General features: G+C 50.1%; 1 protein-coding gene and 1 pseudogene across 4 annotated transcripts in view; one reads left to right on the forward strand and one right to left on the reverse strand.

Annotated features, from left to right (window-relative positions):
- Nucleotides 1-12967, forward strand: part of DIP2A (disco interacting protein 2 homolog A) — a 121915-nt gene that overhangs the window by 79409 nt on the left and 29539 nt on the right. For all 4 annotated transcript variants that reach the window (XM_010801729.4, XM_002685146.7, XM_005202121.5 and 1 more), the window contains 4 exons: nucleotides 5945-6081; nucleotides 6427-6507; nucleotides 6938-7065; nucleotides 9361-9475. In XM_010801729.4, the coding sequence (XP_010800031.2) occupies nucleotides 5945-6081; nucleotides 6427-6507; nucleotides 6938-7065; nucleotides 9361-9475 (461 nt within the window). The remainder of the gene's footprint in view (nucleotides 1-5944; nucleotides 6082-6426; nucleotides 6508-6937; nucleotides 7066-9360; nucleotides 9476-12967) is intronic.
- On the reverse strand, nucleotides 1187-4177 carry LOC132346280 (histone-lysine N-methyltransferase SETMAR-like; annotated as a pseudogene).

The raw sequence follows: 12967 nt of genomic DNA on the forward strand, positions 1-12967 counted from the left end.
CACTGGCATGCGTGGGGAGTGCTCGCAGTGTCTCGGCCACACTGGGTTCGCCCCACTCACTGCGTGTGTGCTTTCCCAGTCTACACTGCTGAGGCTCCAGGTTGCTCTGCAACTCTCTAAAGCAGGCCTGGGTTGTGTGCCCTTCCCAGGTCTAAGCCACTCAGGTTCAGATTCTCAGGTACTCCACAAAGGCGCAGACTCGGATGGGCCTGCGTTTTGTGCCCTTCCCAGGTCCGAGCAGCTCAGGTGACCAGGTGCTTGGTGAGTGCACTCTCCCCAGGTGGTGCGGTGTGTCTTATCACCTCCCCAGTCCCAGCCGCTTGGTTTCCTGGGTGCACAGCGGGAGTGCCATCTCAGGTGTGCCGTGTGTCTCCTCTGGGGAGCTGATCCCTGGCTGCGACCCTTCCAGCAGATGTCAACTGTCCAGGATCCCAGGAAGACTTAGTTAGCGCCTGGGAGCCTGCTCGCAGTTTGGTAAAGGATGCTGTCCCTGGGGCTGAGATTGCCCCTTTCCAGCTCTGGCTGTCGCCCGCCTGCCTCCTTGCCTGTGGCAGGGGATGGGCCAGTCCGAAGCCAGCTAGCTCTCCTCTGGTAGTTGCTCAGTCCTTTGTTCTGTGAGCAGGCCTGGCAGTGCCTTAGGTTAGAGCTTTTTGTGGGAACGTTCTCTCTCTCTCTCTTTTTTTTCTCTCTCTCTCTGGCTATCCCACAGTTTGGATTGCTATCTCACGTTAGCCCCCTCAGATTGTCCTCAGGACATTCAGGCCCGGTCCTTACCCTAAGCATGCAACCCGTGCCCCCCTGTTCTGCCCCCGCTTGCTGGTGGTGTACGCGAGCATCTGCGCTACTTCTCTGGTGGGAGCTGCAATTAGGCACATTATCTGTGGGTTTTATTTATTTATTTATTTATTTATTTATTTATTTATTTATTTTTCCTCCTGGTTATGTTGCCCTCTGAGATTCCAAAACTCCCCACAGACCCGCCAGTGAGAGGGTTTCCTGGTGTTTGGAAATTTTTCCTCTTTCATGACTCCCTCCCTGTGATGGGTCTCCTTCCCTAACTCTTTTGTCTCTCTTTTTATCTTTTATATTTTGTCCTACCTCCTTTTGAAGACAATGGGCTGCCTTTCTGGGTGCCTGGTGTCCTCTGCCAGCGTTCAGAAGTTGTTTTGTGGAGTTTGTTAAGCATTCAAATGATGTTTTGATGAATTTGTGGGGGAGAAGGTGGTCTCCCTGTCCTATTCCTCTGCCATCTTAGGGAATCAACACAGTTTTGCCAGTGAGGAATAAATTTGTTTATTCCTGTAGCATAAAGGAACTCTGTGTTTCGGGATTAGATGAACTCTTGGAAAGCATTTTCTGCATCCTGCTGGTTGTGGTAGCATTTTTCCTGCAAAAGTTTGTCGAAATGCTTGAAGAAGTGGTAGTCAGTGGGCGAGAAGTCAGATGAATATGGCAGATGAGACAAAACTTTGTGGCCTGATTTCATTCAACTTTTGAAGCATTGATTGTGCAGCATGCAGTTGGGCATTGTAATGGAGAAGAATTGGGGTCACTCTGTTGACCAATGCCAGCTGAAGGCATTGCAGTTTTTAGTGTATCTCATTGATTTGCTGAGCATGCCTCTCAGGTGTAATGGTTTCACCGGGATTCAGAAAGCTGCAATGGGTCAGACCAGCAGCAGACCACCAAACAGTGACCGTGACAATTTTTTGGTGCAGGTTTGGCTTTGGAAAGTGCTTTGAGGCTTCTTCTTGGTCCAACCACAGAGCTGATTGTTGCTGGTTATCATATAAAATCCATTTTTTGTCTCATGTCACAGTCCAATTGGTTTGTTGTTACTGTGTAGAATAAGAGAAGATGACACTTCAAAATGATGATTTTATTTGATTTGCAGTTAGCTCATGAGGCACCCACTTAGGAGCTTTTTCACCTTTCCAATTTGCTTCAAGTGCTGAACAACCATAGAATGGTTGGTGTTGAGTTCTTTGGCAACTTCTTGTGTAGTTGTAAGAGGACCAGCTTCAGTGATCCTCTCAGTTGGTCATTGCTAACTTCCAGTGGCTGGCCACCACAATCCTCATCCTCAAGGCTCTCGTCTCCTTTGCAAAACTTCCTGAACCAACCAACACTGCATTGTGCATTTTTAGCAGTTCCTGGGCCAAATGCATTGTTGATGTTGTGAGTTGTCTCCTCTGTTTTACGACCTGTTTTGAACTTGAATTTAAAAAAAAGCACTTGAATTTTTTTGTCTAACGTAATTTCTTAGCCAGAAACACATGTGCATTAAAATGATGTGTAACAACCACATATATTTAAGACTATTCCAGTATCAAAAGGCAAAATTCAACAGTGCAAAACTGATCTTTTGCACCAACCTAATAGATTTGTTTCGAGTTCTACTGTTTTAGAGACGTGAGTTGTCTTTTTTCCCTTGCATATATATGTCTACCCCAATCAAGGACTCATCAGTTCTGCAGATGAGCAAATCCTAAAAGATGATGCTGTTAAAGTGCTGCACTCAATATGCTAGCAAATTTAGAAAACTCCGGATTGGCCACAGGACTGGAAAAGGCCAATTTTCATTCCAATCCCAAAGAAGGGAAATGCCAAAGAATGTTCTAACTACTGCAAAATTGCACTCATTTCACATGCTAGCAATAGCAAGGTATGCTCAAAATCCTTCAAGCTAGGCTTCAACAGAACCTGAACTGAGAAATTCCAGATGTGCAAGCTGGATTTAGAAAAGGCAGAGGAACCAGAGATCAAATTGCCAACATCCACTGGATCATATAAAAAGCAAGGGAATTCCGGAAGAACATCTACTTCTGCTTCATTGACTATGCTAAAACCTTTGACTATGTGGATCACAACAAACCGTGGAAAATTCTCAAAGACATGGGAAAACCAGATCACCTTATCTGTCTCCGGAGAAATCTGTATGCAGGACAAGAAGCAATAGTTAAAACTGGGCATGGAACAATGCACTGGTTCCAAATTGGGAAAGGAGTATGTCAAGGCTGTATATTGTCACCCTGCACATTTAACTTACATTCAGAGTACATAATGTGAAATTCCAGGCTAGATAAAGCTCAGGCTGGAATCAAGATTGCTGAGAGAAACATCAATAACCTCAGATATGCAGATGACACCACCCTTATGGCAGAAAGTAAAGAACTAAAGAGCCTCTTGATGAAAGAGGAGAGTGAAAAAGCTGGCTTAAAACTCAACATTCAGAAAATGAAGATCATGGCATCTGGTCCCATCACTTCATGGCAAATAGATGGGGAAACAACGGAAACAGTGACAGACTTTATTTTCTTGGGCTCTCAAATCACTGTGGACAGTGACTGCAGCCATGAAATTAAAAGATGCTTGCTGCTTGGAAGAAAATCTATAACAAACCTAGACAAAGCAGAGACATCGCTTTGCCAACAAATGTCCGTCTAGTCAAAGCTGTGGTTTTTCCAGTAGTCATATAAGGGTATGATAGTTGGACCATAAAGAAAGCTGCGTGCCGAAGAATTGATGCTTTTGAACTATGGTGTTGGAGAAGACTCTTGAGAGTCCCTTGGACTGCAAGGAGATCCAACCAGTCCATCCTAAAGGAAATCAGTCCTGAATATTCATTGGAAGGACTGATGCTGAAGCTCCAATACTTTGCCCCCTCATGCGAAGAGCTGACTCATTGGCCAAACCCTTGATACTGGGTAAGATTGAGGGCAGATGGAGAAGGGGAGACAGAGGATGAGATGGTTGGATGGCATCACTACCTCAATGGACATGAGTTTGAGCAAACTCTGGGAGATAATGAAGCACAGGGAAGCCTGGCATGCCACAGTCCATGGGGTCACAAAGAGTCAGACATGACTTAGTGACTGAACAATGACACAAGTTCTGCAGAAGCAGGGACTCAAGGATAAACATCTTATGGAGTAAAAAACAAGGTCTTAGTGATTCTTAGCTTTTATGAGGTGAACACAGGAATTTTTTTAAAGATTGATGAAATACTAAAAGAGATGATTCTTCTGATTGAAAGTGTAAGGACTTTCATAGTGGGGCTCATTTTATTCTTAAACTTGGACCAGAGTCTGTATGTGTGCACATGGTCCTGGGTGTTTATGTTCTGCCCTGGGTGTGCGTGTATGTGTACACACATGTGCCCACCTTGGGTGCACATGTGCCACCCCAGGTGTGTGTGTGCTCCCCCAGGGGTGTGTGTGTGTGTGCATGCACATGTGCTGCCCCAGATGTGTATGTGGACCCCTTAGGGGTGTGTGTGTGTGCGTGCATGCACCTGTGCCACCCCTGGTGTGTGTGCATGCACACATGTGCTGTCACAAGTGTGTGTGTGCATGCGCGCACATGTGCTGCCCTGGGTTTGAGTGTGTGTGTGTCTTCATGCTCTGTCCCCCGTGTGTGTGTGTGCATATGTGTGGGTGTGCATGTTTTTACTGCTCTGGGTGTGTGTGTGTGCTCCCACTTTGTGTGCATGTGTGCACATGTGCAGACATGTGCTCCCCAAGTGTGTGTGCACGCATGTGTGCTGCCCATGGTATATGTATTTGTGTGCGTGTGCCCCCCGTGTGTGTGTGTTCACGCATGTGTGCAGATATGTGCCCCCCCAGGTATATGTGTGTGCTTTCTGCCCTGGGTATGTGTGTGCGCTCCCCCAGGGGTGTGTGTGTGTGTGCACATGCGTGTGGGCCCCCCTGCCATGTACGTGTGTGTGCTTGCTGCTCTGGGTGTGTGTGTGTGCAAGCATGTGGACACATGCCACCCCAGGTGTGTGCATGTGCTTTTTGCCCTGAGAGTGTGTGGTGTGTGTGCGTGCATGCTCCCCCAGGTGTGTGTGTGTATGTGTGTATGTGCTCCACCAGGTGTGTGTATGTGTGCGTGCCCCCTCCGTGTGTGTGCACGTGTGTTCTTGCTGCCCAGGGTGCGTGCGTGTGTGCGTGCTTGCGTGTGTGTGTGCTTGCGTGTGTGCATGCTCCCCCAGGTGTGTGTATTGACAGGACGGGTACAGCTCTGAGTCAGGTGCACAGTCCTCTCCTGAGTCAGCCCCAGGGTTTTGTCCCCAGGACGTGCAGGGTTTGTGCCTTTTTGTCTGGTTGTGACGTGGGAGGGTCTCTGTGGGAGGGAGGTTGGACTGTGTGCAAGTGTGTGTATCTAGGGGGCAGGCCAGGCGGCAGCACCGCCCTTGCTCCCTGCCCCTCTGATGCCATGACCTGATCTGTGAACCAACAGAAGAGACTGACCCAGGGTCCGCCCCCATCCCCCGGACCGTCTTCCTTGCGTGTCTTCCTCACTCATCCTGGAGATGAGAGTCAATCAGGGAATCCTTTGGCAGAGGTGAAGGCTGGACTTCGCCCAGTACTGTGGGTGTTTGGTTCTTGCCTGAGCGACTGAGTTCCATTCAAGGGATGCTGCATATTCTGGTATGCATGTCACTCTAATCAAGGCCTTTCTGGATGTCTGCTCTGTGGCCAGGCTGGTAACTGGGGCTGCAGGAGCCAGACAGGCAAGGTCCCCAAAGCTGAGGGCTGGGCCACAGGTGGCCATGTTGGTGGGGATGCTGTTTGGTGAAGACAGCAGGGGGTCACTGGGCTGTGGGAGGGGCCGCAAGAGGGACTTGCACTGGAGTCGGGTCGTCAGGCCTGGAGTGTGAGCCGGCCTCAAAGACAGAGGCGTGCAGTAGCATCTCCCATCTCACAGGGCTCAGGAGGGCAGTGCAGGGTGACCACGGAGCCCATGTCACTGGGAGCAGTTTCTGTCACCTGCACGAACCACATACAGACCACGCAGGCTTGTGGCCAGGGGGGTGTGGGTCTCTGCAGCGCGAGCACAGCCGTTGGTGTCCACCCTGCAGGTTCTGTTCACACAGGTGTCTGGATGGTCCACCTCAGTGTCCGTGTGCGTGCTCTCCAGGGTTGTTTTCTCTCTTCAGCTAACGTGTGTGTTGTGAAGGTGGAGGGCACCCCTCATCTCTGCAAAACTGATGAAGTTGGAGAGATCTGTGTGGACTCCAGTGCGACGGCGACAGCGTACTATGGGCTGCTTGGGATCACCAAAAACGTCTTTGAGGTCCCTGCGGGTCCCACAGCAGTGGCGGGAGGGTGGGTGAGGCGTGCAGGAGTGTGGCCTTCCTCAGGATGCCTACAGCCCTGATGGACCCTGGGTGGCCTGGGGAAGCTGGCCTCGGGTCTGGAGCCGTTGGATCCTCGGGAGAATTCAGTGCCTTCACAGGGGTGGGAGGGGAAGCCTGGGCCCTGGAGGCCATGCTGGCAGGAGCCTGATGGAGGTCACGCCAGCCAGTAGGGCCTCTGGCCTCAGGGTGGGGTGGGTTGGGGTGGGGTGGGGAGCCTCATCCCCTCCTGGGAGATGTGGTGATAGCACTTCTAGGACTGTTGTCCTCTGCGTTCTGTGCAGACTGTCCCGGTCACCGCTGGGGGCGCACCTGTCTCCGACCGACCTTTCACCAGGACAGGGCTTCTGGGCTTCATCGGGCCTGTGAGTGTGTCCTGCTGCCAAACCCGGGCCACCAGCCAGGCTCAGAGCTGGGGAGGGGTCTGTTCAATGTCCACAGTGCCCAGGCCCCATGACGGAGTCCCATCTTGCCCAACCATCAGTGCTGTCGGGCTGGGGTTCCCTGTCCCTAGCCTTGAGTGCTTTACAGACTTGACCCTCGCTGTGTGCCCACCTCTGACCTTCCCTGCGCTGACGCCTGCTCTGGACGCCCCCTCATCCCCACTCTGGCACACCAGGCTTAGGGCCCCTTCACCCCAGGTCAGCCCACCTGTGTTTCCTGTCACCGTGGGCAGGGGGCCTGCAGGGCCTGTCTGTGAGTTACCTGGTCTGTGGGCTGTCGGGTCTCTGTCTCAGGCCCTGAGCCACGGGGCCTGCTGTGTGTCCTCTGCCCAACCAGCGTCCTTGCCTTCAGGATGACCTGGTCTTCGTCGTGGGCAAGCTGGACGGGCTGATGGTGGTGGGATTTCGCAGACACAACGCGGATGACGTGGTGGCCACTGCGCTGGCCGTGGAGCCCATGAAGTTTGTCTACAGAGGCAGGTGATGCGCGGGTCCCCTTGCCTCACCTTTAGGTTCCTTCTCCGCTTAACCCTCGAGAGGTCCCCACATTGGAAGGAGAGCCCAGTGCTGTGAATACGCAAAACCTAATAATTCCTGTACATTGGAGAACTTCGCAAAGAACAGGACGATGTTTGCAGGAGGATGCCTGAGTCAGAGTCCTCACCATCTGCAGAGTTCACGATTTCTTGAGGGTGAGACCCAGACCAAGGCCTGGGCACGGAGACTGGGCCAGCACCACCCAGGAGCTGTGTGCCTGAGGGCAGAACCTCAGGGATGCAGGCCGGAATGGAGGCCTTTTCCTGAGAGTTACCAGGGGCCTTGCTTTCCTGAGATCAAGTCAGTTTACCTTTCCTGCATGTGTCAGGCAGGCACTTCACAGGTTCTCATCCAGAGAGCAGATAAGGGGGCCCAGCTGGTCGGGGCCCCAGACAGCTGGGATGGGGAGGAAGGGCCCTGTCTGGCCTGTCCAGCTCAGGGCTCTTTGTCCTAGGGGAGGGGTTCCATTCCTGGTTGGCCCACTCAGCCACCTATTTCATTTTATTCTTCTCATGGGAGTGCTTCTATTACTCAAACAAGGGTGCCTGTGAGCCTGGCCAGAGCCTTCCTGTGAATATGTTGTTATTCAGTCACTCAGTTGTGTCCATCTCTTTGTGACCACATGGGCTGCAGCACGCCAGGCTTCCCTGTCCTTCACTATTTCTAAGAGTTTGCTCAAACTCATGTCCATTATACCTTAAAGAAATCATCAGGGACTTCTGCCAGTGAGGGGTCAGCATGGCTGCCGGCCTTTGTCCAGGTTGGAGTGATGGCCATGGGTGACTGACCACCTGGGGGGAGCCAGCTGGGCAGGTGGAACTGGTGGGTATGTGCATCCTAGAGCTGGGGCACGGGGCACACACAGAAATTGGAGGCACTGTTAACATAGGTGTCCACGGAGGGGACACTGGGTAGCCCGCACGTGCTCCTGGTATGTCAGGGAGACTGCCTGGCGTGGCCAACGATACCTGATGATACCTGGAGGTGACGCTGGCCTGGTGGCTGACTGGGTTGTGGGGTGGATGCATCTGTGGCTGGAGAGGTGACCTCTCTGCCTTCACCATAGAGGAGCTGAGCCCTGGGCGGATACCTGCAGGAACTATTGCAATGTGAGGTCAAGGCACCACAACAGAGCAGTTTTTCAGTAGGTGGAATAAATGTGGGGCAGAGGCGGCCGGGGAGGGAGCTGATAAGCTGGAAAGCCAGAAGAAGAAACTGCTCCAAAAGTGAAGAAATAGAAAGTCTAAAAGAAAAATTGAGAGAAAAGTGAAGCGAGCTGGGGTCGCATGCAGACAGTAACCTCAGGGAGGGGAGGGGGTGCACATGTGAACCTGCGGCTGGAGGAGGCAGCCACGGGGCGGGTCTCCAGCCAGGATATGCCAGACGCCCCAGAAGAGGGCCTGGAGCGAGAGGATGACGTGCAGTGATGTTTAAGGTTTTCAGAGGAACTTTTAGCCTAGATTTTAATATATGCATCCCAAGATGTCACTTAATTGTGCGGTTGCAGTGAAAATGGTCTTGGGTATATAGGTTTCAGAAGTTTTATAACAAAGACTGTTTTCTTGAAAACGCTTTCAGGTAAGGTACTAAGAGAAATAAGATGGGTGAAAGTGAGGAAATGTTAATACTGGGTGAAGCGTGTATAAAAGAGAAAGAGTGTGTGGGTGTGTATGTGTGCATGTGGCACCTGTGTGCTCAGTGGCCAGAGGAATGGGTGAGCAGGTAGGTCCATGAGGCCCAGGGCTCACGTGGCAGACATGCCAGCTACCGGTCTTGTGAGGGAAAAGAATCTACTCGAGTCTAAAAGAAGAAAAAGGCAACACACAGAAAAGGTGAACATGTCGAATTCTTCAGTAAGACACGAAATACAAGTCCACAGACATCAGTCACAGACGTGAGCAGAGTCACGCACGGGGAGAGATTTCATCAGCTGCACTGAAAAATTATGTAATTAATGGATCTTCTGGATACACATTTTTACATGAAGACATCATCGCATGGCTTAACATTACAATTAAGGAGAAACTTCTTTAATAGTGTGAGCCTTGTTTTTTCTCTGCACCCAGATTCTGTCTGCTTTGTGAATGGAAACTCATTTTTCCACATTGGAGGAAGTTTGGTTCCTTTTATGTTCTGTGGACCACGTCTCCCTCCAGCCCCACCACAGTTTCCATCTCATGGGGTGGAGTATCCGTGCCCGATCGTGCCGGGTGGTCATCGCTTCCCTTCCTCCCCCAGGATTGCAGTGTTCTCCGTGACAGTGCTCCATGACGACCGGATTGTGCTGGTGGCAGAGCAGCGGCCTGACGCCTCCGAGGAGGACAGCTTCCAGTGGATGAGCCGCGTGCTGCAGGTGGGCGTGGGCCCACGGCTCCACCGGCCCTGGGGTGTGGAGCAGGAACTGGGACCCGCTGGTGCCATGTTTCCAGCAAATGTGTACTGTAGCTGGAGGTGTTGCCCAGAGGGGTTCCGGTGTGTCCCACCTCGTGAGACCCACACGCTGCCACTCCCTGCACATCCACATTCGTTTCCTTAAGTACTAATAGCATACTAGTACTAATACTAGAAGCAGAAAGTCTTTTGCGGGGCTGGGAGTGAACTTTGCCTTCAGTGAAGAGCACAGACTATACGTGTGGTCAGGGAACGTTGTTTACTTAGCTCACTGAGTGTAACTTACACATGGAAAGAGCGGATTTGCAGAGGTCCAGATTGTTGAATTTTGACAGGTGTACATGCCCCGGTAACCACAGCTAAGAGCACTCACACCATTTGGGGAACCACCAGCTGCTGTGTGTTGGGGGCTGAACTCTGACCTCCCTCAAGGGCATCCTACAGCCAAGTCTCAGTGTGGGCTCCTGATCCGATTGTCTTCCTCAGTGGCGCATTCATGAGGTTCCTTGTATGTGCGTCAGTGGCTCATCCCTTTTTATTGCTGAGTTGTGTTTCCTTTGCTTGTTTTTCCATATCTTGGTGACACTGGGTTGTTGGTTTGGGGCCGTTATGGATAAGGCTGCTGTGGACAGTGTTGTCTGTCCAAATCTCTGGGTGAGTTCAGTCCTGGCAGCTCTCCAGAGAGCCCCCTGGTGTCCGACCAGCTTCGGGCAGTTGTGTGGCGTGTGCTCGGCCTCGGCCCCCGGGGTAAGGACACGCCTATGAAGCAGAGCAAGTCCAGCATCAGGGAGACCAGAGAGCCCTGAGTGTCAGAGGACCAGTTTTTCTACTAATGCTGATGTTTATACTTAGTGAAGATGTTTAATGTTTCATTGTGAAATATTACTAATATACCAGTCATACAAAGAAGAGTATAATAGCACCCATGTGTCCACCGTCAGCCTCAGTCAACACTGACCAGTCCAGGAACCATCTGCACCACACCTGCCTGCCCAGCTTCTCCTTCAGGAGGACTTTGAAGCAAATCCCAGACTCAGAGGTTTTACCTGTAAATTTTAGTATTTATTTCTTTAAAAAAGGAGTACCAGTATCACATCTTAAAAATCAGCAATAACATTTTATTGGGATTTGGGCTTCCCTTGTGGCTCAGCTGGTAAAGAATCCGCCTGCAATGTGGGAGACCTGGGTTCAATCCCTGGGTTGGGAAGATCCCCTGGAGAAGGGAAAGGCTACCCACTCCAGTATCCTGGCCTGGAGAAGTCCATGGACAGTATAGTCCATGGAGTCGCAAAGAGTCAGACATGACTGAGTGACTTTCACTTTTATTGGGGTATGATTGACAGGTAACACTGTGTTAGTTTCAGGTGTCTAGCACAGTGATTTGATATTTGTATATATAGTGAAATAATCACAACAGCACGTCTAGTTAACATCCATAACACAGCTACAGAAATTTTTTCTTGTGATGAGAACTTTTAGGATGTAGTGTTATCAAATACACTCCAATACACGACCCAGCATTCACTGTGGTCCCATGCTATACACGGCATCCCCAGGACTTGTTCATCTTATAACTGGAAGTTTCTCCCTTCTGACTCCCTTCACCCATTTCTCCTACCCCCACCCCTCACCTCTGCCAACCACCAATCTCTTCTGTCCAAGAGCTCATTTTTTTGTTGTTTTTAGCTTCCACATGTAAGTGACCCTATGGCTTTTTCTGTCTGATTTATCTCACTTAGCACAATGCTGTCAAGGTCCCTCTGTATTGTTGCAAATGGTAAGATTTCATTCTTTTTTTATGGCTGAGTAATATTCCTGTGTGTGTGTACCACAGTTTCTTTATCCATTAATCCATTGATGGACACAAGAATATTGGCTGTTGTCAATAATACTGCATTGAACATAGGGGTGCATATATTTTTTCAAGTTAGTATTTCTGTTTTCTTCCAATAAATACCCAAAATTTTCTGAAGAACCTCCATACTGTTTTCCACAGTGGCTGCACCAATTTACTTTCCCACAAACTGTGCACAAGGGTTCCCTTTTTCCACACCTTCACCTAGTCCTGTTGTTTCTTGTCCTATTGATAATAGCCATTCTGATGGGTGTGAGATGGTGTGTTGTAGTAGTTTTGATTTGCCTTCTCCTCAAGATTAGTGTGGAGAAGGCAATGGCAACCTACTCCAGTACTCTTGCCTGGAAAATCCCATGGATGGAGGAGCCTGGTAGGCTGCAGTCCATGGGGTCGCTAAGAGTCAGACATGACTGAGCAACTTCACTTTCACTTTTCACTTTCATGCATTGGAGAAGGCAATGGCAACCCACTCCAGTACTCTTGCCTGGAAAATCCCATGGATGGAGGAGCCTGGTAGGCTGCAGTCCATGGGGTCGCTAAGAGTCGGACACGACTGAGCGACTTCACTTTGACTTTTCACTTTCATGCATTGGAGAAGGATATGGCAACCCACTCCAGTGTTCTTGCCTGGAGAATCCCAGGGACCGCAGAGCCTGGTGGGTTGCCATCTATGGGGTCGCAGAGTCGGACACGACTGAAGTGGCTTAGCAGCAGCAGCAGTATTAGTGATATTTAGCATATTTTTATGTCCCTCTTGTTGTTAAGTTGCTAGGTCAAGTCTGACTCTTTGCGACCCCATGGACTGCAGCACGCCAGGCTCCCCTGTCCTTCACTATGTCCAAGGGTTTGCTCAAATTCATGTCCATTGAGTGGGTGAGCTTTCTAACCATCTCATCCTCTGCTGACCCCTTTTCCTTTTGCTGTCAGTCTTTCCCAGGATTAGGGTCTTTTCCAATGAGTTGGCTCCCTGCATCAGGGGGACAAAGTATTGGAGATGTAGCATCAGTCCTTCCAATGAATATTCAGGAATTATTTCCTTTAGGATTGACAGGTTTGATCTCCTTGCAGTCAAGGGGATTCTCAAGAGTCTTCTCCAGCACCACAGTTAGAAAGCATCAATTCTTCAGCACTCAGCCTTCTTTATGGTTCAGCTCTCATATCTGTACCTGACTACTGGAAAAACCATAGCTTTGGCTAGACGGACCTTTGCTGGCAAAGTGATGTCCCTGCTTTTTAATATGCTATCTAGGTTTGTCATAGCTTCTCTTCCAAGGAGCAAGTGTCTTAATTTCACAGCTGCAGTCACTGTCTTCAGTGATTTGGGAGCCCGAGAAAGTAGAATCTGTCATTGTGTCCATTTTTCCCCCATCTATTTGACATGAAGTGATGGGACCAGATGCCATGATCTTAGTTTTTTGAATATTGAGTTTTAGCCAGCTTTTTCACTCTTCTCTTTCACCCTCATTAAGAGGTTCTTTAGTTCCTCTTCATTTTCTGCCATAAGGGTGGTATCATTGCATGTCTAGAGGTTCTGGATATTTCTCCCAGCAATCTTGATTCCAGCTTGTGATTCATCCAGCTCGGCATTTTGCATGATGT

The sequence above is a fragment of the Bos taurus genome, chromosome 1 (genome assembly GCF_002263795.3).
Source record: "Bos taurus isolate L1 Dominette 01449 registration number 42190680 breed Hereford chromosome 1, ARS-UCD2.0, whole genome shotgun sequence".
In the NCBI taxonomy this organism is placed as follows: Eukaryota; Metazoa; Chordata; class Mammalia; order Artiodactyla; family Bovidae; genus Bos; species Bos taurus.